This window comes from Strigops habroptila, chromosome 11 (genome assembly GCF_004027225.2).
Source record: "Strigops habroptila isolate Jane chromosome 11, bStrHab1.2.pri, whole genome shotgun sequence".
Classification (NCBI taxonomy): Eukaryota; Metazoa; Chordata; class Aves; order Psittaciformes; family Psittacidae; genus Strigops; species Strigops habroptila.
In genome coordinates, this window is record NC_046360.1 from 16,838,546 (window position 1) to 16,865,161 (window position 26,616).

At 44.7% G+C, this 26,616-nt stretch overlaps 1 protein-coding gene and 1 long non-coding RNA gene across 6 annotated transcripts in view; one reads left to right on the forward strand and one right to left on the reverse strand.

Annotated features, from left to right (window-relative positions):
• Positions 1-10,325: 10,325 nt before the first annotated feature.
• LOC115614807 lies at positions 10,326-25,997 on the reverse strand. 4 transcript variants are annotated; one of them, XR_003993862.1, is made up of 3 exons: positions 25,884-25,959; positions 14,171-15,840; positions 10,326-10,710 (listed from the first exon to the last, which is right to left on the reverse strand). It is a non-coding gene; the product is annotated as an uncharacterized LOC115614807 (long non-coding RNA). The 4 variants fall into 4 exon arrangements; XR_003993861.1 differs by lacking the exon at positions 10,326-10,710 and adding an exon at positions 12,155-12,770 and having other exon boundaries at positions 25,884-25,997; XR_003993864.1 differs by lacking the exon at positions 10,326-10,710 and having other exon boundaries at positions 12,778-14,320; positions 14,922-15,840.
• The window catches only part of FAM120A (family with sequence similarity 120A), a 53,922-nt gene continuing 52,845 nt past the window's right edge, over positions 25,540-26,616 (forward strand). The window contains exon 1 of one of the 2 annotated variants that reach the window (XM_030502155.1): positions 25,540-26,358. In XM_030502155.1, the coding sequence (XP_030358015.1) occupies positions 25,885-26,358 (474 nt within the window). In that variant the 5' untranslated portion in view covers positions 25,540-25,884. The remainder of the gene's footprint in view (positions 26,359-26,616) is intronic. The other variant, XM_030502156.1, reaches the window with a different exon arrangement.

Consider the following 26,616-nt stretch of genomic DNA (forward strand, 5'->3'; position numbering starts at 1 on the left):
TAAATGTTCTTGCAATTTTAATGACATTTTTAAAGTCAAACCAAGCAACCAGTGAACAGCATCAGGCTGCTTAAAGTCAAGCACATGAATGCTGTAAATGACAAAGCAAAGTAGAAGACTATGAGAATGACAGCTCATGATTATGACAACTATTTGTGATGCCTGCATTATCACATGGGATGTCTGGGTACATCACTAAGTGTTTTTTCTATTCATTTATTTAAAGCCATCTGGTTTTGTCACATATTCTCTGAAAATCTTTCATCTGCTCTCAGTGCCAACCCTTGTTGACTAAGACGTCTTTCACTCAATAGGTTTGCTCCCAGAAAAGCCCACTCCTTCTCCCCCACTGAAGAAAACGGCACGTTTAATGTTTTTCCAAGGTTAAAAGTTGTTTTTTACTTATTTATATAGGCAAAGAGAGCTTCCCAATAGTACTACAATTGATTAGAATAAATTACCAGCTACTCAGCATGCCAAAGGATGCCTGTGAGAAGTATTCAATCAAATGGGAGGGATACAGATCACAGCAGTACTCATGCCACAAAATAATTAGGGTATTTCCTAACACAGAAAACCCTTCTCAGTGCCATTTGGGGAATCAGAGAAGTGCAGCCGATGCTAAAGATTATGATTTGTTCTTAAGTTCTCAGATTTGCATGTTGCTGTAGCAAAACCTCATCTTTTGAATTCCTAATAACACAAAGCTTATTCCAGGAAAAAAAATGCATAATACATGAAGTATTAAAAATGACAATTAGAACTTCTCAGATTTAAAGACCATGCAAAAATCTTGCATTAGATGCATATGATACGTGTGATTTAGATGATAACGTCTGTGCTATAAACTGGGGGCAAGGCTAGACATCACTGGTATCAACAGGACTACAACTCAAGAGTGTCTACATTTGTGACTGAACTCAGATCATCAAATAGGAGGTAAAAGGCAGTCTGCAAACTTAAGACATGCAAATACATTACCAATAGTAGAACAGAAAGTGCAGGTAGCTAGGAAATACCTTTAATTGCTTTATAAGCCTGAATTTTGAGTGAACTGTCACCTGAATCATGAAGTAAATCAGGCTATCCAGATCTAGTTTTGATCTAATACTCGATTTTATATCAGCAAATACTACTTTGGTACTAACGGAAATTACTTCCCGTGTGTATTTCAGAATATGCTCCAGTGATGAATCCTCCAAGAGACCTGTATTATCAACACGCTGCCACCAACACCCAAAGTAGATACACAGAGGAAAGCACTAAAACTCCCAGGAGAAGAACTAGCAGGGAAAGAAAATATAATTTTCTGATTTCCATTTACAGCCTAAAATAGCCTGTCTGCTGGGAGCAGCAGTTCTTTGGAAAAACAGTGATTATGAAGACTATGGTCTTATTTACTTTCCACTGGTGTTGCGGCATGCTACATATACTCACAGGGTATTTTTAGTCACAGATTCTGCCAGGCAGAAATGCAGTGGAGTTGATCACATGTGGCAAATTAAACAGAAGCAATAAAGCTTCTAGGCTTGGGGGGGTTGCAGACACTGAATGTTTTGTTACCTTTCCTAGGCAACCTTTCCCAGATTGCATATGGGAAGAGTAAAGGCAAAGGGCAATGGTGAGTTTTTTTCAATGTGGGTCAAACAACTTACGTATGTATCTGCAGTTAGTAGACTGAAGCAGGCTGAGAAATCTGACTATATTTAGATTATATTCAAAATTAAAGCTCTTTTGAAACAGGCTTCCTAGAGAGGTGGTGGATGCACCGTCCCTGGAGACACTCAAGGCCAGGCTGGATGTGGTTCTGGGCAACCTGATCTAGTTGAAGATGTCCCTGCTCATTACAGGGGGGTTGGACCAGACGAGCTTTGAAGGTCTCTTCCAACCCAAACTATTCTATTATTCTATGATTCTAAGTTAGTCCACCAACATATCAGCTGTCTTCTGACAAGTACTTGTCAGGCAATAAGCTACTTCGTGTCCCCAACTCCTGCCCCAGGTGCAGGCAGGTGATGCAGAAAGGGCTCCTAAAGCACAAGGTGGGCAGAACGTCCACCAGCAGTGGACTGGCTTTGCCATTCAAAACCATTTCAAGCAGTCTCAAGTCTAATGTGGATTTGCAGCATGGGAGGAAAGGTATAAAAGACAGGAATTATCAGCACAACTCAACTGGATGCAGATATCCTCACCCGGTATTCTAATTGGTTGATGAAATAGCTCCTGAACATCATCTTCTGCAACATGTCCTTCCTATCTTGAAAAGGTTGCCTAGAACATTCTTGCAGAAATACTCTTTTTTCACTGTTCCCTTCAGTGGACATGGAATTGGATGCTGGAGAGGGACTCTTCGTCAGGAACTGTAGCAACAGGACAAGGGGGAATGGGTTCAAACTTAAGCGGGGAAAGTTCAGGATAGATATAAGGAAGAAGTTCTTCCCTGTGAGGGTGCTGAGGCGCTGGCACAGACTTTTCCCAGAGAAGCTGTGGCTGCCCCATCCCTGGCAGTGTTCAAGGCCAGGTTGGACACAGGGGCTTGGAGCAACCTGCTCTAGTGGAAGGTGTCCCTGCCCATGGCAGGGGTTGGAACTGGATGATCTTAAGGTCCTTTCCAACCCAAACCTATCTGAGATTCTATGAAATATATCAGTCCTGATAGTTTTCTTGCTAAAAAAAGCAAGATTTTTTATCTTATAAGTATATTATATATGATATATTCTATATTATTATATATTATATAATGTATTATAATAATAGAAGTATATTAAATATAAGTATACTGTATTTTATAAGTATTTTAGAAGTATAAAATACTTATAAAAGTATTTTATAACCAATGGTTAGTGTTAAGTTATATCAAGCTCACTCAGCTCAGTATAACTACAGTAATAAAATAGAATTACAGCAGTTTTACATGTAAACTATTCTTCCATTAGCTCAAAGTAGCTCGTAAAACCTTTCACTATGGTTAAAATCTGGAATAATGCTGAATATCATTCACTCAAAGCTTGTGCTGTAATGCTTATTTCTGTCATTAGCATTTGAAGATTTTTGTGAAGTAAAGCAGTAGGGATCAAGTGGACTTCCTCACATCTGCTGTGCCTTTGAAAGATAGCATGTGCCTGCTCAGGAATTAAATTAGGAATTAAATATTGAATCAAGAATACACGTGTAAGGCATTATGGAGATCTGAATGCTGAACTCACATCCAACATGTCAGAGGCATAAACAGAACACGCTATAGTCACCCCCTATCCTGAGCAGAAGATAGTTCCACCAGTATCCCAGTGTGGCACCCCAAAGCCTTTGCCCAGAAGGTGGCTGGCTTCCTCCCCCAAGTGAGGAAGAAGAGGCAAAAGGTGGTCTTGGGAGAGAGATGCCCCAAGTGGGCTTTGAATTCTTCCAAGAGGAAACTAAATCACCAATCACTTTGTTGCTGTGGACTGCAAGATGGGCTGGTGGAGATGCTTTTTGCACCAGACCACAACTCAAAGGCTGAAAAGATACACTGAGTTTAAGAACAATTATGTGTCTCTTCTGGAAAGGCAAATCCTTTACTCTCTGATGGGAAGATGCAAAGAGGATTATGATGGCAATATCCTTCCTCAGGCAGGTTTTTGGTTGCTTTTTTTTGCTGGCAAGAGAGATCTTTCCTAATAAATAACTGCTCTTTCTTATGACCTAGCCTTTGTCAGTGACCACAGGACTGCACAGACACAAAATAGATTTTTTCTGCCCAAAACAGCTCACAGACATTGACTATCATTTTGTTTTCTTTACTGGATAAAAGGAGGAAAATGGCTTTTAAATTAGATGTTGAATGCCTTCCAGAATGGCAATATAAGATACTGAATCAATCATTCTTCATACAGTTACCTCCTACTCCACAAGCTCCTACTACCATAAAAAGTGGTTGTTGCCAACTGAGCTGAGTGAATAATTTGCAGTTTCATATTTGTTAGAGGAATTTTTCCTTGTCTTCTTTTATTTGTCCATGAGCAGATTGATTTTCTTGAGTTTTTTTCCCAAAAACATGTGCTGTAATCACTCTGCAAGTAATTCTTGCTGTAAATCATTTGTTAGCAATTGGTTGCGAGAAGTCTTTAAACATTTGTCCTAATTTTGTTCGTTCTATAAGAACTTGCTTCACATGGTGCCTGTTTCTGTGAACATGACATCAAAAGAGCTGGTTTTGAGTATTCTCCCTGAGAACAATCCTACTTCTGAACCTAGAAAACACGCATAGAAAGCACATTTAATTGGAAATTATTTAAGACTTGGGGCTGCACATTCACTGAAATGCTTGCAGTTTACATGCATCAGTAATTTTCATGCTAACTAGGAGATAGCTTTCCCAGCCCTAAAGAGAACATTATTTTACCCACTTCACAACTTGAATCTGCTCCTCGCCAGAGCTTTTCTCTCATCCCGATTCATTACAATTTCTGTCTCACAAAACATCCCTTGTGAGAGATGAGGCTTTCAACAGCATATAAAGTGGTTGGGTTCCAAATTACGACTGAAACGATGCACAATTTCACCATTTAAAAATTACTTGATTCCCAGAAATAATGACAGGATTCTCACGGTTATTGTTGCATCTTAATGAAAAATAAGACTCTATCCAAACACTAGCTGGAGAGTCTGATCCCAACCTTGCTGCAGTCATAGAATCACCGAATCCCAGACTGGTTTGTGTTGGAAGGGACCTTAGAGCTCATCCAGTTCCAACCCCCTGCCACGGGCAGGGACACCTTCCACTAGAGCAGGTTGCTCCAAGCCCCTGTGTCCAACCTGGCCTTGAACACTGCCAGGGATGGGGCAGCCACAGCTTCTCTGGGCACCCTGTGCCAGCGCCTCAGCACCCTCACAGGGAAGAGCTTCTGCCTAAGAGCTCATCTCAATCATTTCCCCTCTGGGAGGTTAAAGCCATTTCCCCTTGTCCTGTCCCTACAGGCCCTTATACAAAGCCCCTCACCAGTTTTCTTGTTGACTCCCTCTTCCAGTCAGTGGAAAGCCTTCATTTCTCAGTTTCCTATATGCAGGAAACTGCCTTTCCCAGACTAAAATACCTTCTCAGGTAAAATACCATCTTTTCAGATTAAAGTGTAAAAGAAGGATTGCACTGTTCAGAGGCATCTGGGTGCTTTTCCATGTGTCCTCTTAAAAGGTGTTAGAATGACCCTGCAATATTGAAAATGAGGTAAAAGTCAACTCAACCAACCAGTGCCATCATACACCAGAGTCATAATTTCAAGTCCAAGTCTTGCAGTTGGCCTTAAATGATATCTGTAAAATATAGGCCTTGGCTCTTGTTGGTATGCAGTGGGAATACTTTGCTGGTATTTTAGATAATGTAAACAGTTGCTGCAACTGTCACTCAGACACTTCATGATGTTAAGTAGAAAAAATGGAAATTAAAACATAATGAAATTCATGGATGATGATGTCTGTGATTGTAAGTGGGACACATATTTGTGTCTCTTCCATTTTTCCTTTGCAGCAGGTCCACACTATGAAAACAGGAAAACCTTGAAAAACAGTTTTAAAAAAATAAATCAGTATAGATATAATGAAGACTGCAAGTCATAAACAAGTGACATTTTTTCAAAGATGAATTTTGCAAATAGAATTTATATTTTGCTCTCAAACAAACTTCTGAAATTATTTTTAGATTTGTCAGTGCAGAAAAGACTTAATGTACTGTATTAATGTTCTTCAGCTGTATCATAGATTCACAATCACAGAATGGGTTGGGCTGGAAGGGACCTTAAAGCTCACCCAGCTCCAAACCCCTGCCATGGGCAGGGACACCTTCTCTGTCCAGGCTCCATCCAACCTGGCCTTGAACACTGCCAGGGATGGAACGGCCACTGCTTCTCTGGGCAACCTGTGCCAGCACCTCAGCACCCTCACAGGGAAGAATCATCTGAGATGGACTGACTTTTAACTCTCGGTGCTCATAAATAACTCTTGGGATAATGTAGTCTGCTACAGAAATAAGTTGTTGATGCTGAGCATCAAAGTTCCCTGAGCCTAACTTTCAAACAAGCAGTTTAGGCTTCTCTACCAAATGGCATTTAAGGCCAACTGCAAGACTTGGATTTGAAATTATAACTCCAGGTGCCGCATCCATCCCAGCCACGGGAACAGGAGAGCCACGGCCACCTTCTCAGCGCCAGTCGATGCTCCCGAGGCAGCTGATGCCAACCGTGAGCATGCGGCTGTAATGCAGAGAGTGAAAGCACAGTGAGACATTCAGATGAGGTAATTCTATTGTGTTAATTTGCATCTCATTTCTGTGAGGTAGCTGTACGCAGTCAACATAGGAACTGGAAATGAACAGAGCCTGATTCGTGCCCTGTCATGTCACACTGCTGGCCTTTCTGAGCAACAATGGGTTTTATGCTCGACTCTTAAATCAAGCCCCTCGAGACAAGAAAATTATTATGAACCTGAACAATACCAACATACACTTAGAAGAGCTCCCTACTTCTTCTTCCACTTGGAGCAGAATAGACAGCTCTTAGGTTGTTTCGTTATATGCCAAAGTTAAGTTTTACATCTTCAGCAACAGCAAATAAATCCATGTTTCTGTTAAGTTGCTCAACCAGTGCAGTGTTGTATCCACTCTCTAGAAAGGTCTGTGCTTCCCCCTTGGAGCAGGTAATACTACAATACTACATCAGTTTAAAGGCTGGTACTGCCATTTTAGAGACGTGGCACAGCAATTCCTGCATCAAGAGATGTATGTGGTATTCCTCTTCGTGCTAGACATGAATCTCAAATATAACAGAAACTTAATTTAGTTTTACTTATAGTTTATGCTGAATCATGCAAAATGTGACTCGGAAGTGCACTTTTCACCATCAACTGGTATTTTTTTCCCAGTGCCTATGTTATGCAACATCATATTTGTTGTTCTGATACTAGCCCTAGTTTTAGGGCAAAGAAATGACGATGTGCTGGCATATAATTTTCTAAACATTTGTAAGAAAAGAGATTCTTTCCATGCATTCTTTTACCTGTAATTATTATACAGACCTACAATGTTATCCATGAGAGGACAGTGTTCAAGGCCAGGTTGAACAGGGCTTGGAGCAACCTGCTCTAGTGCAAGGTGTCCCTGCCCATGGCAGGGGGTTGGAACTGGATGAGCTTTAAGGTCCCTTCCAACTCTAACTATGCTGTGACTCTGATTCTATGAATAGTCAGAAACCACAGCAATCATTTAAATAACAGCACTCCGTGCAGGTTCATGCACAGTTTCATACCTGTGGCTCACTTCCACCTACAACAGAATGAAACACTTCGTTAAACTCCATCAATGGAGTTTAACAGTTTTGCACTACTGGACCAAGTGAGGCAAAATAACACAAAATACACTGTACACCACGTACTCTTATTCTACAGAGCAGGTTTAATCTAATTATAGCACAACCGCCTGGCAAATACCATGTAAATATGTTGCAATTGCATGTTCCTGCAGCTTGCATGTTAATTATGCATTGTTGCTAACAAGTTCAATGATGAATTATCATAGTGCTTTCAGCATTTCAGTGATTGCAAAGCTCCTAGGCTGCGTAAGAGTGGAATTAATATTATTAAATGCTTGCTTTTGTTGATTTCCCTTTGGAATGGGGAAGGGAAACAACCCACCTCTCATGTCCAGAGGCCTATAGCTTAAGCGAGTATTTCTTATTGGTACAGCAGAGGTATGCTGCCTTGCAATGTAACAGGACACTTTTACCAGTAAGGAAATCTGGACTAATTAACAAAGCTCCCATAATTTCCATTAATAAATCACTTTTAAATTCCATTTAGTAATCCTCCTAAGCAAATGCTGTATCTAAGATCACTGGTATTTTCATGCAATAGAACTCACGCTGTTTTCCTGACCCAATATTTAATCTTGCACAGGCTAAAAAAGAGAGGAAAACCTCATTTCACTGATGTCACTACCAAAACTCCTATTGATTTCAGTGAGGGCAGGGCCCTAACCAGACAGCTTACTTGTAAATGGGTTCTTCTTCTGTAAATGTTCCAGTCTGTTTTGAAAGAGCAAATAGAACAGAGAGAGTCTGACATACAAAAGTAAGACTGCATTTTAGCAGGAGAATAGCTGGCAATGCTCAAGGCAAGTTTTAAGGTTAAAGACAAGAGTAAGCAAAGGGACAAGAACTGGCTTAAAGAAGACAAACATGAACCAGGACGGGATGAGATGACTGCAGCAGTGCATGACGTGTTGGAGTATTTAATCATCCACCATGCTCTTTAATTGCGGTGTAACACTGGCAGTAACTTCTACAAGAAGAAGTATGTTCTTCTTGAAGATCCTCAGCTCTTTAGCGGGAAAATAGCTTCAGGTGCAGAACGACTTGTTGATTTCAATAAGTTTATTTTTATATACCATAAATTGACTTTAAGTAAAAGGCTGCTGTATGTTTCCAGTACTGTAAGACTAGCAGTATAATGGAAGCTCATTAGCCCAGCTACTGAAGCTGACAGTGCATTTGAAGATGGTATCCTTGTTCCGATGGAATTACCTTGTTCTCCTTCACTCATTTCACTCCCTCCTCAATCCTACCCTGGAGCCTGAAGAAATGTTTGTAGGTTCTCCTAGAAAAGAGACACCTTCGCAAGACCAAGTGGATGCAAATGATCTTTCTTCACTCCTAAGAAAAAAGGACTCTCCACTCTCCTACTCACTTCACAGATTTCATTCCTGAAATCTGCAGTGATATTCCTGCTATCTTCAGTGGTTCCAGGCATGGTGCGACCAGGCCAGATGTAAGCTGGATACTGTCCTGGTGAAAAAGGCCTAAGTATACTGAATGGGGGAGATGATAGTCATTAATAAATATTTAGGAGAACATGGTTCCCTTGAAAGGCTAATTATTCTGAGAGTTACCGATTGAAAAAAAAGGTCTAACCAATGAGAGAACAAATCAAAAATGAAGAATCTCTCCTAAAAGCAGACAGCAGAACACTGCATTCAAGAGGACAGCCACCACTTAAAAAATGTCAACAACTCAAGTGGCAGCAACTTCAAAAGGGAAATCTTGTCCTCATTTTATATGCATTCTTCATGAGCAACATCAAAAAGTGTAACATACTAATAGCTAGTAACACTGAGGATAAGATTCACTAATTTACTAACTGAATAATTTAATGCATATCAAACGAATGATTCTCCCATCTTATTCTTTTTTTAGATCTAACACTAAGCTGGGTATTATGAAGCTGATGAAACTGAACAGATTACAAGTAATCACTGAAATAGTCATTTTAGAATTGGGTTTGGGTTTTTTTTCTGTTGGATGTCTCTTTTGGGTAAAAGGAATCACATACCCTTTTTTTCTTGTTATAATTCAGATTTAAAAAAACAACATGGGAAGTATCTTTGTGGACATGTGATGTTTTGCTGAAAAGGGTGTTTTGCAGAGACAGATCTGTTATGATGTTACACCTTGGGGGGGTGCAGGTAAGATCCTCTCTTGTGAGACTCCCCCCCGCAGTCCTGCATCCAGCTCTGGCGCAACACAAGAGGGACATGGAGCTGTTGGAGCGAGTCCAGAAGAGGCCACAGAGATGCTGCGAGGGCTGGAGCAGCTCTGCTCTAGAGACAGGCTGAGAGAGATGGGCTGGGGCAGCCTGGAGAAGAGAAGGCTCCTGAAGGGGAGACCTTAGAGCAGCTCCAGTGCCTAAAGGGGCTCCAGGAAACCTGGAGAGGGGCTTTGGACAAGGGCCTGGAGGGACAGGACAAGGGGAATGGCTTTAACCTGCCAGAGGGAAGATTGAGATGAGCTCTGAGGCAGAAGCTCTTCCCTGTGAGGGTGCTGAGGCGCTGGCACAGGGTGCCCAGAGAAGCTGTGGCTGCCCCATCCCTGGCAGTGTTCAAGGCCAGGTTGGACACAGGGGCTTGGAGCAACCTGCTCTAGTGGAAGGTGTCCCTGCCCGTGGCAGGGGGTTGGAACTGGAAGGGCCCTTCCAACACAAACCAGTCTGGGATTCTATGACTCTAAACTGAAAATTCTGGGGACTGCAGAGACAGATATGTCATCCACCTGCCCCAGCTGAGCCAATAATGCAGTGCTGGGAGATGCACCCGAGGTTTAGGAGGTCAGGCCCTGAGCAGAAGAAGGGATGGGCCACAGATGACCAGTGTGCCACAGAGGTGCCCTGGCTGTCCTGGCATGGAGGGCTCTCCCTCCTGCTCCCAGGAACAGTGAGAGACTGGTTTGATTCCAGTGCAGAACAAAAGTCAAATGTTAATTTTTTAATTGCAAAAGAAATTTTGTATACTCCAAAATGCCAAACTAGGTATTGAAAAATGAAGAAAAGCTACATGGCAAGGACATTTTTTGTTTAATGTGATTTTTAGAAGTCTATTTACAGAATTCAACTAAATTTAAACAATGTTTTGCCTTTGCTACTATTGCACACCATGTAGCCCACTACCATCTGCTAAAACACTTCAAGAATAGGTTACCAGTTAAGGCACCAAACAGAAAACCAGCTCTTCCTTCAGTTCGTGCGCCACAGTCAGAAAGCTCAGAGAGGCTCCAGACTGAAAGACAGCCATCATTGTCTCAACATCTTTTTGGTGGCAGAGGGAAGCAGAGTGCTCCAGGGTCAACACCAGGCTGATACTGTTCAGTGTCTTCACTGATGACCCCGATGATGATACAGAATGCAGAAACAGCACATCTGAAGATGACATAAAATTAAGAGTTGTTGACACACCAAATACTAACTTTTGTGGAGGGATCTTCAGGAACTTGGGATCTGACCAAATAGATCAAAATGTATACAGTCCCACATCTTGGGCAGAGTAATGCCATGTACCAGCAGAGGCCGGGAACTGCCTGGCTGAGCAGCAGCCCTGCTGGAAAGGACCTGGAGGTTACAGGGAGTGTCAGGTCAAATAGGAGCCAACGGTGTGCTTATTGTCAATGGGGCAAACTGCACATTGGCCTACTTTTGAAGGGTGGCCGGCAGGTTGTGGAAATGCGTTATCCCTGTCTCCTCCGAGCTAGTAATGTCAAACCTGGAATACTGTGTCTGGCTTTTGGCCCCCCAGGTCAAGAGGACATTCAGAAATGGGAAGGGAAGGTACCAGAGGGCTACTGGCATTGCCAGGGACACAGAGAACATGCTTAAGGAGATGGGGGAGGCTGTGGCTTTTCATTCTGGTGCAGGGGGTCCTAAGAGGTGATCTAATAAGCAAGCTGCAACCATGTGAATGGGAGCTGGAGAGAAGACGGGGCCAAGCTCTTTGTGACAGATAGTTTAGTAAAGGGCAGTGGCCACACACAGCAGCCTGGGAGGTTCAGCCTGGCCATTAGGAAAAACTGCTTCCCCAGGAGGATCCTGCAGTACAGAAGAGGCTACTCAAAGCGGGCAACCAAGATTTGCCTAGGTAAAATCACAGCAGACCTACCCCAGTGTTGGTGACAGTCCTGTTTTGAGTGGAAGGCAGGAGTTGATCTCGGGGTCCCTTCTAACCAATATTTCTAGGATGTAACTCAGATTTAAGCCTGTGGCGTTATCAAAACCTTATCTAGATTATATTAACTAAATTGAAGTTCACTCACTAGTAAATCACAGAATCCCAGGCTGGTTTGTGTTGGAAAAGCCCTTAAAGTTCATCCAGTTCCAACCCCCTGCCACAGGCAGGGACACCTTCCACTAGAGCAGGTTGCTCCAAGCCCCTGTGTCCAACCTGGCCTTGAACACTGCCAGGGATGGGGCAGCCACAGCTTCTCTGGGCACCCTGTGCCAGCGCCTCAGCACCCTCACAGGGAAGAACTTCTGCCTCAGAGCTCATCTCAATCTCCCCTCTGGCAGGTTAAAGCCATTCCCCTTGGCCTGTCCCTACAGGCCCTTGTCCAAAGCCCCTCTCCAGGTTTCCTGGAGCCCCTTTAGGCACTGGAGCTGCTCTAAGGTCTCCCCTTCAGGAGCCTTCTCTTCTCCAGGCTGCCCCAGCCCAGCTCTCTCAGCCTGGCTCCAGAGCAGAGCTGCTCCAGCCCTTGCAGCATCTCTGTGGCTGCGCTCCTTACATGGCGAGAAAACCTACAAGAATTTCCTGACGTTCCTTTATACCACCCAATATTTTGCATAGCCTTATAGTGTCTTTTAATAATTTCCTTTCTAAAATAAACTCCCAATCCTTTCAAATTCTGCATATATGTAGCATCAAAGCATTTTGGGGAATTTTTCAATCCATTTATATGCAGCTCTCTGCTGCTGGAGTCAGACATGTTGCGCAAGCAGTGAAGATGTCCAGCTTCTCTGTAACTGCTGCAGTTCTTTGCTGAAAGTACTGATCACTGGGGAAACTGAGCCTCAAATACCAACACACCTCTCTATAATCACCTACTGTTTTGCAGAGGGCAATGAGATCCCTCTACTAAGAAGGATCTGAGATTTATTTTTAACTTCAAACTTTCCTATGCATCCTAAAAAAAAGCTGAATAAATCTATTTTCCTTTAGGAGGAGATGACAAGAGAAAGAAACAGTCTGATACATTTTAGATTAGTGGTTCCTCCCTAAGAAGAAAGGCTGCCACAGCGTTGTATCCCATGCCAAAGAAAATCTTTTCCCCAATACTGTTGGCTGGGCCAACGTATTTTCAAGAATTTTTGCGTTAAACTGAGAGTTCTCCAATGTGATGCTTCTGGGAATTTAGATTACTCTCCCTCTGCCATTACTGGGATTCAGGAGTAGGAAAGGTAGGCCGCATCATAGTGACATTGTAATGATCACTCTGAAATGGAAAAATATCACACATCGGTGGTTTCATTCTGCAGCTTGAGACATACCTTTGGGAAGTCAATTTCTGATGACATGTTTGGGCAAACGATGCCTTATCGGCATGCTTTTTTCATGTATCATCCTGATCTGGTAACTTGAATGCCATAACCAGAAAGCTTTGTTAATTGTACAGGGTTTTATGTCAGGGTAGTCCAAAACATATTCTTCAAAACTATCACCAGTCCCATGAAGTCTGCTCGAAAAGCTGGAGATGTTCTGTCTGTTAGAGGAGTCACATAAATTTTATGTAACAAGAAGAATCCCCAACTAAGGTAATCTCAGACTCCTGGATATTACATATTTCTGTTTCCAAAAAATAAAACCCACTAAGTACATGAACTGGTACTGTAAACACAAGGACAAGTAAAAGGGTTCCACTGTTGCTGGGCTCCTCCTCCCACTTGACTCCAGCAGTCAGCAAAAGTACTTATTCAGGATTATGTTACACTAAAGAATTGTTGACCCTGGTGTAACTGAGAGCACAGATAAAGTTAAGTCAATGGGGTTTGCTTCAGCTTGAGACATTTCAAATGGAGCCTCTACATTTGTTTGGATCATAATGAAAGCATACAGAAAATAGTTGTTAAAAACCAAAATGCAGAGTCTATACAAGCTTCTCCAGAAGAATTTTTTATTGAAATGGTCACAGCTGAGTTATCATAATTTGCTTCTCATTTCGATTGCATTCTAAATGCTGTATGTTAACAAAGTTAGACCACTTAATGCCAAGTGCTTTACATATTTCTCTTATTGAAATTTCACCAAAGAATCACATTACATGAGCAATGCCAATACAGAAAACGGCCTCTCAGAGAGCCTGGGTAAAACCTAGGCGCCCCTGCAGTAACTAGTGAAATTCCCATTGATCTCACTGGAGACAGGATTCTAACCTATAGGTCTTTTCTACATATGGGTAACAGAAAATTATCTTGTTACTTATGTATTAAGTTATTTAAGAAACTTAGGTCTTAATGAAGTCCACGCTATCATTTACCATTGCCCTTACTAGATAAAATTAAGTGTTACTTCAGAGTGCAATAATGTCCAGTTTTGAGTATGTATGTAACTGCTGGAATATGCAGTAGATGCCAGTTTATATAAGCTTCTAGCCTGCAGATGGGGTAGGCATTTGCTCTAATAATCTGCAGTTTTACCACAGAATCTGAGCACAGCATTGACTGTACTGAGCTCTGGGAGAAATGTGAACCGCTAATATTTAGACTTCTCTTAACTGTACTGTGATATGTTCAGTAATAAGTTATAGGTCATTAGGAGATGGAAGTGGCATAAAAATTAAGAAGATTTTAAATAACCTTTATGATCATTAATATAAGACCAGGAATAACCATTTACCTTTATTTAATTAGGAGACATTTTTCATCTGTGTGAAGCACACTGAAGTGGGCTGGTTCTGTCATTCTCCCTCTTACACAGTTTTTTTGCAGCAGTTTTCCGTTCCACAACTCAGCCATGCAGGGCTGGGGGGTTTGATGGTTGATTTCTCTAGCAAAAGGAAAAGGCAAATTATGGCTGCTCTAGGACAACACTGGTCAGGAACAAGACAAGCAGGAGCAGTTTGAGATGGGATTTGCTCTGTGGGACATCATCTTGCAGCTACAGAAATGGTAGAGTTGGCTGAGTGCTGCTCATCGACGTCAGTGCAAAGGTGCTTTCCTAACTGGTATTTTTTGAAAGTTACTAAGATGTTACCTAGTTACCAGCTCATCACAGACTGGGAACCATTTAGAGAAATCCAGATTTTTATTTACAACAATGTAGGTGACCCTAAATAAGTCAGTCTGGTGCTGCTTAAGCACCTTAAGCAACTGTAAATCAGGATGAGAGTCACACAAACTTTATTTGAGGTGTTCAGATGAAAACAGAGGTATGAAATAGACTACGATCAGACTTGACAACACAAATTCAATTTGAAATAGGCTCAACTGTTCTAAAAATGAAACTTCAGATTCCTTCCAATAGCTCCAGTCCTTAAGCTATTCAAGCCTGCAGTGCCTATCCCATGCCTGACTTTCTGATTTGGTTCTAAGATTACTATTAATAGACCAGAGGTAGGTGAAAATAGTTAAATAAAAAGTGAGATTACCTCATTCTGCAAGCCCCCATGTTTGTTTATTTGCTTGCTTTATTTTGGAGAAGCATCTTCAGAAGTTGAGTTTTCTGGTGGGGATGCATCTTTCCCTTTGGTGACTCTGGACCATGCATCCCTCGCTGCCTCCCCCCAGTCCCGGCTGGGGTTGCTAAGCGACATGTTCTTCTCTTCTGTACTTTAGCAGAGAGGAACAGATCAAAGACACCCACAGTCCCGAATTATTTTATAAATTAATTTAAAGAGACAGTATCCCGCGCTGTATTATGTAGGGGAAGATCAAAAGTTGCTCTATATACCGAGAGTACCTGGAGAATTAAACTGACATCTTCTGGAAAATAAGAATGTTCTCATTACTGAGAATTATGCAATATTTACCTTTTTTTTCTTTCTTTTTCAGAACTAGACTATGAATTCATGCTAAGTAATGTTTCTAGTTTTATGGCAGTCAAGACATTGAACGCGGGCCAGGCTGCATGTTTGTACGACTTTCAGCAGTAAGGTTTTCTGTCCACCAGTGAGGAGCTTGCTGGTTTTTAACTCTTTTCATCTCTTGCAAAAGAGTCGCATTATTCAAACATACATCATTCTCTAAACTTTCAACGCTTTCTTGACTTACACTAAAGGCAAGAAAGTCACAGGGTAAATTTCAAGTGGTATCTCTTTAAAAGAATAAATGAAGATAAGAAAGTAATCTGCGTAAATCAGGCAGAAAACCCTAAGACACCAGGATCCTCAGTCCTTTCTGAAATGAATGAAAATCAAATAAAGGATCTTTAATGACAAAACCTGGGAATACATGAGTTTAAATGTTACCTCTCAAAGACAGCACGTAGCTGGCCTCAGCTCAGGTCTGCTAATTTGTGCACACTGGGAGTTCAGTCGGAGCACACTTAGCAATCCAGGCGAGCATTTGCTGAAACAGAAAAGGGAAGACTTACTTGCCCTCAGACGTACTCAGTTTCAAACACTATCAACGTTGTAAAAGGAAAAAACCCAGCACTTAGTAACAAAGTGCAAGAAATTTTCAAGCCTTCCATTTCCCAAGACACCATTGCTACCCAGCCTGAAGGAAAAGGAGAAGCACCCAAATAACATGCTTAGAGCGGTGCCCAAGCAAGCGAGACCCAGCCTCTAGGTGGAAAGCAAAAGTCCCAGGTCAATCAGCTGCAAAAAAGGCACCTTGAAACCTGCACACAGAATCCTTCCCATGTGCAAACCTTATTTTGTCCCAGCCACCTTGTCTGCACAACCAAATGCCTCCTCTACTGCAGGTTTGGGGCCGTGCTCACACAAACAGGTGCTCATGCACCCATGGACACAGGATCATGGGCTTCGGGTGTAAAGCATGCCTGGCCGCAGCCCAGAGCTCACTCCTCGCTCCCATCCTGTGCCAGCAATGGAAGTGAGGGGAGATTAGTGAAACCTAATGTACTCTGGGGCTGTAAAGGGATTAATCTCACATAAATCTTCACCAAAAAAAATCAGTGTTTGTATTTATTTACGTGTATTTTACTTTCAATGAGAAACCAAACCTCCTTTCTTCCTGCACCAGTAAAAGTCTCTTCAGAATTCTAACTGCTCAGATTTGGCACTTAAAATCCACCGTACTGCAGTTAACCTCCATTCTCATAAAAGCATATTTTAGAAAAGGCCTTAGGCAGCTTTTCCATTCATTACTAGATATTTATTACATAGGCAAGATGAGGGTGCTGAGGCGCTGGCACAGGGTGCCCAGAGAAGCTGTGGCTGCCCCATCCCTGGCAGTGTTCAAGGCCAGGTTGGACACAGGGGCTTGGAGCAACCTGCTCTAGTGGAAGGTGTCCCTGCCCGTGGCAGGGGGTTGGGACAGGATGAGTTTTAAGGTCCCTTCCAACACAAACCATTCCATGATTCTATAAGATATGTGCTTTACTCTCACTGATAGAGAGTTTTACGTACAAATACCTTGACCACCGCAGTGTTGTCAGTGATTAGCAGATTCAGTGTGTTTTGGCTGAATTTCTAAAGGGGAAAACTGTGATTTACACTCTAAATATTTTTTCTGGGAAATGGATTCCTCAACAGACTATGGGCATCTTGTACAAAATAAAAGTAAACATTCGGGAAGGAATTTAATGCTTCTGGCAGGTATCAACTCACCAGCTGTGGAAACCAAAATCCCCGGACTGCACCACTGCTCCACTAAAATATTAACTAAACATTTTAGTTAATATTTATTACAATATATTTTATTAGTATTGGTAGAATTTTGGTTAATGAATGCAAGTTATTTTGAATTGCTGCTCCTCTTATTTCCCAAATGCTGCAAAAACATCTTCTGCAGCTGGATCACAGGTACAAGCAGTCAAGGCAGAGGTCTGGGCCTATGAACAAGAGATGATGCTTGTGATAAGTGGGAGGGCATTGAAAGACATCAAGAACATTAATAATGTCATTTCATAGAATCACAGAATCATGCAATAGTTTGTGTTGGAAGGGACCTTAAAGCTCCTCCAGTTCCAACCCCCCGCCACGGGCAGGGACACCTTCCACTAGAGCAGGTTGCTCCAAGCCCCTGTGTCCAACCTGGCCTTGAACACTGCCAGGGATGGGGCAGCCACAGCTTCTCTGGGAAAAGTCTGTGCCAGCGCCTCAGCACCCTCACAGGGAAGAGCTTCTGCCTCAGAGCTCATCTCAGTGTCCGCTTTGGCAGGTAAAAGCCATTCCCCCTTGTCCTATCACTACACTCCCTCATGAAGAATCCATCTCCAGCATCTCATGTTTCTACAGGGCTCTGCCTGATTAAAGCACCACAACGTACCAGTAATTAGTGATCTGGATGTTCCTGAAATGATCAGCAGTTTCAGTTAAACTGTCATTAAAATGCAATTAACAGCCCTTTGAACTGAGTGCTGTAGTTCACAACAGCCTAATTGGTGGCTCATGGGCCACATCTGGACAACAGGAGGATTGTGTCTGCTTTTCCTCCTCTTTAACTGCACCAGCTCAAGGAGCACCTCGTCCCAGAAGTGCAGCCATGCCCACAGGACAGACACGTAGAGCCATTCTGTGACTGGAAAAGCACAAAGTGTCCCTTGTGTCCAGCCTACTGTGCTAAAAGCCTGGATTTTGTAGAGCTCACTTCAGCCTGCGTGCAGACTGGGGCAGGCACAGCCCCACAACTTCATAATTTGCAATTCAAAACAATTTAATTTTTTTTTTAAACTTGACTTTCAGAGTACAGCTTTGTGCAGCAAGAGTTTAGTCATGAAATAAGGGCAGCCCATGGTAAGACAAATAACTGGGCTATCTACAGCTATGGGTGATGCGCTGGTAGACCATGCTGGCGTATGTTTGGGTAAGAGAAAGAATTTAGTTACTGCAGCAGACTGAAAGTGAAGGTCTGGCTTGGATGGTGTTCCCAAACCCGGCATCTATATCCCCCATTTAGGTAGCTAAATCTGTCACTTACATGCTTTAAATACGTATCTTAGTTGCATAAATGCCCAAAAAAATGACATGTTTTTAAGGTGTTAGAAGGGTAAATAGCTGCTCCTCTGAAATGGCCACAGTATGTATTTTTACCTATGTGCTCTTCAAATGATACCACTTACAAATGCATCGTATTTGGTGTCATGTCTAGCTGTAGTAATGTATTAGTATCTGTCTGTAATACTAGTGATGCTCCTGAAAAAAGCACTGTAGAATATACTTTAAATACTGCCTTTTTGTATGTCTTACACAACTCTTCATTAATACCCATGGAACAGCATGCCACTGTTCCAGGTTTTCGATGAACCAGTCCTACTGCTCTCCACCAGCTCCTCTTGCCTGCTTCCTAATACCTTTCTTATTTATGCTTTTACCCTTGCAAACTCAAATTTAGAACCGAAAATGTTCACGCTTTTTTTTTTTTTAAATATAATGAAGGGCAGCGAATGGACCTGATGTAATCTGCATACTGTGTGCCCCGGCTGAGCATCCACTGCTCTGAAAGCACCGCTTGTTCTCTGAAAGGAGGAATTCTTTCAGCCAACGTCACTTGCCCCCTCCTCTGTGAGGCTGCTTTTCCCATACACTCCCAGGACTCACTGCCAGTCGTTTTCTTGCCCTAAAAGTTTGCTGGAGCAACATCGCCATTTACCCCACATCTGTACAGGGCTGATCTCCGAATGGGTTGGCTTTAAGGTCCCTTCCAACCCAAACCATTCTGTGGTTTGGTTGGCATTTTATGATTCTATAAGATGTGTGTATAAGGCAGAAGTTCTTCCCTGTGAGGGTGCTGAGGCGCTGGCACAGGGTGCCCAGAGAAGCTGTGGCTGCCCCATCCCTGGCAGTGTTCAAGGCCAGGTTGGACACAGGGGCTTGGAGCAACCTGCTCTACTGGAAGGTGTCCCTGCCCGTGGCAGGGGATTGGAACTGGAGGAGCTTTAAGGTCCCTTCAACCCAAACCAGCCTGGGATTCTACGTCCCATCTACAAAAGATTTCAGTGTTGGCCTGGCATGTTTTGCTAGTATTTGTATGGCCTAAAGAAATTGTTTGGAAAGCAGCAGATGCCTTTGGAAAAGACCAAAAGAGGAATAAAGTAGACTGAAAGAGAATATTAACTGGTCAACTGGCCCACGAAAAGAGAAAAAAATGCAACTCTAAAGTGGTTGCCAAAAAGCAGGCTTGTAATGCCCGTTCAGGAAGAATACGCAGCTCCTTGATGATTTCACTCTGCAGTCACCATTCACACAAAGAACATAAACTGCTGCCCATTCAAATATAATACAGTTTCTAAATCTGCTTTTTTCAAACACACAAGATACGCTGTCTCAGGAGGAACAAGAGACCAAGTACTAGAAAATGGGATGTAGGATTTGTCATACCCACAAATCTAAGAAGAGGTGCTCCAGGGAGACATTTGCTAGGTAGTAAATGTTAATGATAGTAAACTAATATTCTGCTGGATAATGGACAACCCACCAAAACACAGGCCAACAACTGGAACAGAAGTATTACAAGCATCTCACAGCAAAATTAAGATGCCAAGTGAAATTCCCAAATAATATAAAGACAATGGAAAGAGTGTTCCACCACTGGTGTCGTTGCTGGGCTTCTGCCCCAGTGTCACCTATGTAGATTAACCTCCACTTCACAGAATCATAGAATCGTAGAATAGTTAGGGTTAGAAAGGACCTTAAGATCATCCAGTTCCAACCCCCCTGCCATGGGCAGGGATGCCTCACCCTAGACCCACGCAAGACAATGTCTCACCCACGACTACCCAACCTGGCCTTGAACACTGCCAGGGATGGAGCATTTACCACTTCTTTGGGCAACCTGCACCAGGGCCTCATCACCCTCACAGTAAAGATAGGAAATAGTTAGAGACAGCATACAGAAAACAGTCCTGAATATGCAAGAATTCAGGTGGATTTAGAAATTTTGGGGAAGACCGACAATTCTCAAATTACTTACTTGAGGGCCTGAAATGTGACACAATCTCTGAAGAATTAATCAAGAATCAGTAGCAGTTTATCTTGATAGTAGAGGCGGATGCATGAAATAAAGCAGCTTACCACAAAATAGCTTTTGACTAAGAGTGAAAAATGTAATGAGGAAGAACATGGCGTTGGGTAACTCTACATTCTGTTAAGGTAAATAAAAAAGCAAATGCCAGTAGGAGGGAGAGAAAACCCCAACTTCTGTATAGCCAACACTGGGCACGTATTTGCATGAGGCAAGTGCAAGGAGAGCAGACTTCCTAAGTGCCAGAATAGCAGCCAGCAGCCCTCTCTTAGATGGACAAAGAAGAAGTAGGATTTACTCTCAACTCTCACAAAACGTTAAAGGTCTAGTAGGCCAGCTGGTAAACAAGAATGAAAAGACCAAAAAATCAGTGGACTGCAGTTTCAAGGGACTCCAGTGGACACCGGCACAAGGTGCCCAGAGAAGCTGTGGCTGCCCCACCCCTGGCAGTGTTCAAGGCCAGGTTGGACACAGGGGCTTGGAGCAACCTGCTCTAGTGGAAGGTGTCCCTGCCCGTGGCAGGGGGTTGGGACTGGATGAGCTTTAAGGTCCCTTCCAACACAAACCAGTCTGGGATTCTGTGATTCTTGTACATCTCTTACTGTCTTCAGTGTCTTCAGATTTAAACCAGCGGCTTAAGCTAAAAGAAACGGAGAGCTTGAGAAAGACACAAATTCTACATGGCCAATGCAAGAACAGCACTAAACAGCAGATTACGATGCTGCAAGGCAATCCGTCACCAAAGTTCACAGTGGTCAGTTGTAAAGTGCAGAATATTTTCCTCCCTAGCACCAGCCTCCTGCAGAAGGTCCATGCTGTAGCAGAGTGGATATATACAGAGCCAACAGAAAAGGCTTAATACCAGCGAAAAAATGCAAGTCATATTCACCAGGTATCACTGCAACTATTTCTCACAATTTGAGTCATGGTGGAAGTTGAATTTTCAAGTAAGTTGAAATGTTAGTGTGGGGGAATGTTTGATGGGTGAGAGCAGAGCAGCTGAAACTAAAAATTTCAGCACAGTCTTCTTTGCAAAGAGAATGTTTTACAAAAGAAACCGTGAAAATTTGTATGACCTCATTTTTGCTTGAGGAACAATATAAGAAAAAATGAACTGCTAGCAATAAATCTGTTTAAGCTGAGAAGTCACCTATGGGTTTCTGCAATCTTGTATCTTGCAGAAAGCTGGAAATGAAAGAAGTTCCAGAAATAGAGTCAAACTCCTCTAAGAGCTGATGCTGATGGAAACTGGTAAGCATTTACATGACTCAGGTGTCTCTCACAGGCACATTTTCTTGTCCTAAAACAAAAATCTTCTATCATAGGTATCATAGATATTTGAAAAAAGTTATTGTATGCTAAAGCAAGATGGTGTTTGTAGGTATTTTGGAAAGCTAAGAGAGAGAAATTCTTTAGTTGTATAAGTTTTGGGTGATTTATATAGTTTAATTGCACCAACCAAAAAATACAAAAGAGAAGGATGTCTCACTGGGTAGCAAGTATTACGATACAAAATCAGAGCAAGACTACAAGAAGTGACAGATTTTGTCCCCACTATTTTTTTTACACTTCAGTAAGTTTTTTTCAATTTCTACTCTTTTGATAACTATTTTGGCCTGAGTGGCAGGCATGCCTACAACTGTGAACTCACAAACGAAAGGAAATCACTTGTGATAACATACATCTCGAGGATGGAGGTAAGTCAACCTGCAGGAGTGTCCCAGTACAATTTTCCTGGTTTTATATGTCACATGACGATTCTGCAAGCTTCTGTAAGCAAAATGTTTAGTAAGTAGGTATGCAAGCAATACAGCCTGAGAGAATCAAGGGTGAGTTTTATTGCTGCATGCCATTTACCCCCACTACCCCCACTAGTCAAATGCTCTAGATGACAGGGAAGGGAAACCATAGCTAACAGCAGAATTATGTTGTAACAACGGAATTAGGGATGTTTATTTGCAAATGCCCTTATTTAAATGTAATACTGAAATAATAGAAGAATTATTTCACTTTGAGCACTGAAGTAACAACGCAGAAAAGTACCTTGCCCACAGGACTGTCCCATGGCCATTTGCAGACCTGATGATGAAAAGGAGGACTGGGAGTTTTTCTCCTGCAGCAGCAAGAACTGGGAAGTTTTGGGACAGCAGCTCCACAGTGAGATGCACCAGTGTGAGAAAGGATGAGAAATATGAAGGCAAATCATGTAAGACAAGTGTTTCCCATGGTTAATATATATATATCCACTCCCAGGCAAATGTACCTATCAAGGTTACCATGGATAGCCCATTCCACAGCTTATATCCATATTCACCTCACAGTGGGACCAAGTTTCGTTAATAGAGGAATTGAGACTAAAATGGTAACATTCATCTCCACATTCTTGCCCTGACATGGTTATTCATTATAAGTTCTTCCTAATGACTGTTCAGTTCCTTCCTTCTAGGGAGCCACTCCTAATTCTCTTCTATTCAAGTTGGATAATGAGTCACTGGCTTTAATATTAATCTTTATTAACCCTTTCCTTGCACAGCCAACATCTGGTAACAGTGCAACGTGCAGTGTTTCACTGTTAGACAGCAAGCCCCTCACTGCCTTTTCCTCCACTGCACCATTTTCTTACAGGCAGAAAACCTAAAGATTCCTGCAGGCTTCCTGCCGCTGGTAGATGAAAAAATACCTTGTCTTCATACCTTTGGTGAAAGGCTGTTTAAGTCTATCTATCTTAGTCTACCTCTTTCCCAGGGTAATTTTGTTTTCCATAAATTACACATCTTTTCCACCGCTTTCTTGTCTGGCCAAAGTTTTAGTTGCATCAAGACAGCAATTTGTATCAAGCAACTTCTTGAAGCACCTTGTTTCCCCTTCTGTTTAACTCTCTCCTGTCAGGGAGGAGAGGAAGGGTCCTGTTTGTGGATGGGCACATGAGCCCAGCAGCTTTTAATTCTGCTGTGTATGCCCAACACCACGGGAAGTGTCAGGCTGTTAATAGCCAGGCTTCAGGTGGCAGATGCTTTTGACTGGTTTTCCTTCTTAATCAACAACAAACCAAACCAAACCAAATGAGTAAACTTAGGAGATATTTTATTTATACCTGATAAGCCATTCCTAAGACAACTGAACCTAAATATCCTGTGAGACACTTAATGACTCAAGTATTGAATTCTCCTTCAATCAGCTACTGCTTAATTCTTAAGACTAATTAGAATAGCCCATCCGGTTTCTGATCAAACATCGTACTGTTTGGTAGATCACTGAACACATGTAGGCATGTCTGATCACCTGCACTTCATGTATGATGGCACTTATTCTTTTGACCAAATCTTGGCATGTTTTGGTATCTTTGGAATTCTGAAGTTTGTTCTCCTTGATCCTCTTTCCTTCTAGTAGCACCGTTGGCCTGCTACCATGTTTTGTGTGTCTCTCAGTGTTCTACAGGATTTTATTATTTTGATGTTATCATAACGTGCCTCCTTTTAAAGGAAAAATTAGGAAGTCTAAGGGAAAAGTAGTTTGGAAAGAGATTAGACTACTTACTTTGGAAACCACACTCTCAGATCATTATAAAAACAGATTTCTAGGAAGAAATGTGTATTTCTCATTGACTATTACCATAGCTTTTCCAGTAGTCTTTATTTCACCATCCTTCTGCTGTACCAGACGGTCTTGGATACAAACATCCAGGGAGCTGCCCTGCACTAGCGCTGCACTGTCTGTGAGAGAACCAGCCCACTCCCTGAGAAGCAGTTATTCCCAGGTGGGAATACTGTAGGTATCCATCCAGCCTGCCTGGAATCTCATTAACAATACATTTCCCCCCCCAAATTAATACAATATTAATGTGAATATACAATATGTGCAGCTTGACATTCTCTTGACACCTTCAAGGTAGAGACCAACTAAGTTGCTGTGTTATTATTCCAAGACAAAAGGCCATCAAAATCCCAAACAGGTCTGTAGCAGAAAGGCTCTTAAAGCTCATCCAGTTCCAAACCCCTGCCACGGGCAGGGACACCTTCCACTAGAGCAGGTTGCTCCAAGCCCCTGTGTCCAACCTGGCCTTGAACACTGCCAGGGATGGGGCAGCCACAGCTTCTCTGGGCACCCTGTGCCAGCGCCTCAGCACCCTCACAGGGAAGAACTTCTGCCCAAGAGCTCATCTCAATCTCCCCTCTGGCAGGTTAAAGCCATTCCCCTTGACCTGTCCCTCCAGGCCCTTGTCCAAAGCCCCTCTCCAGGTTTCCTGGAGCCCCTTTAGGCACTGGAGCTGCTCTAAGGTCTCCCCTTAAGGAGCCTTCTCTTCTCCAGGCTGAACAAGCCCATCGGAAGTTTTACCGGCAGCTGTAAATACTCAGTTGCGGGCGAGAAGAGAAGAGCATGTAATTATTATTTGTAAGTAACGGCCAGGCTGCCGTTCTCTCAGAGGCGAAGGCGCTGTGGGTCAGCAGAGCGCTCAGGCGGCCCGAGGCCGGAGGGCCGGGAGCTCTGCAGCACCCCGGGTCCGGGCCCAACCGAGCTGTAATGAGCAGCGCGGCCGCTGCTCGCCGTGGCCCGGGCCCGGCCGGAGACTCCGGCCCGCGAGCAACAGGTGACTGGCACGCCGCTTTCCGGGCGCGCTCCCGCCATGGCGGCGGCCGCCCTGCCCCGGTCCGGCCCCTGGCGGCAGCAGAGCCGAGGGGGACGCCGCTGCCCGGGAACTCGTGGCGTGGCGTGGCGTGGCGTGGCCCGGCTCGGCGGCCCCCGGAGGCAGAGCCGGGATGGTGCATGGCGAAGCTCCAGCCGAGCCCAACTCGCCCGGCCTGTCCCGAGCGGGCTCCCCGCCTCCCCCCGCGCCCCCTCCCCTCCGCCGCCACCCGCTTCCGCCCGCGCTCACGCGCATGCCCGGGTTATGCAACGGCCGCGGAGGGCGGGTAGCGCCACAGCCGCAGGGCAGCTCAGGGCAGCGGGGGGCCGCGAGGGCGGCGGGCCCCGGGACGGCGGCGGCGCGACGCTGGGGGCGCGCTCCCGCCACCCCCCTGCCCCCCGCCGGCGGCCGCGCGCGCGTCCCGCGCCGCCTGTGAGTGGCAGCGGCGGCCGCCGCCAAGTCCCGCCCGTTCCGCTCTCCCTGCCGCAGGCGGCGGCGGCGGCGGGTTGGCTTCCTGCGCGCGGTGCCGCTCCCCCTCCCCCCGGCAGTCGGAGCCGCAGCGGCAGCAGCCCGGATCCCCGAGCCATGGCTCTGTGAGAGCAGCACATGGCGGCCGCGGCAGCCATGAGCCCCCCACTAATCCATACAACTCCCCCCTGAACAGCCACCGACGGCAGCCAGCGCTCCCACCCGGCTCCACCGCTCCCACCGCCCACCCGCAACTACAGCCGCCACCGCGCCGCCCGGCCCGAGCCCAGACCCCGCCGCCACTGCTGCTGCCGCCGCCGGGCCCCCGCTCGCCCGCCCGCCGCCGCCGCCGCCGCCGTCCGGTCCTCACCATGGGAGTGCAGGGTTTCCAGGACTACATCGAGAAGCACTGCCCCAGCGCCGTGGTGCCCGTCGAGCTGCAGAAGCTGGCGCGGGGCAGCCTCGTGGGTGGGGGCCGCCAGCGGCCCCCCCAGACCCCGCTGCGCCTCCTCATCGACGCCGACAACTGCCTGCACCGGCTCTACGGCGGCTTCTACACGGACTGGGTGAGCGGCGGGCAGTGGAACCACATGCTGGGCTACCTGGCGGCCCTGGCCAAGGCCTGCTTCAACGGAAACATCGAGCTCTTCGTCTTCTTCAACGGCGCCCTGGAGAAGGCCCGGCTGCACGAGTGGGTGAAGCGCCAGGGTAACGAACGCCAGACAGCGCAGCAGATCGTCAGCCACGTCCAGAACAAGGGCACCCCGCCGCCCAAGGTCTGGTTTCTGCCGCCCGTCTGCATGGCGCACTGCATCCGCCTGGCCCTCATCCGCTTCCACATCAAGGTGAGGAGACGGGCCTTCCCTTCCTTCCCTCCCGCCCCGGCTCCCGATTCCCCGGGGCCACCAGCGCCCCCTCCCCGCCGCTCCCCTGCGCTAAGATGGCAGCGGGGCTGCCCGGGGCCGGCAGCGGAGGGAGGGAGCGGGGGGGGGGGGGGTGCGCACCCCGCCTCTCCCCTCAGCGCCTCAAAATGTCGTCGAGGCCCAAGTTTCGGCGGCTTCAATCCATGGGGAATTTCGCTATTTCAACGGCGCTGACGGCCG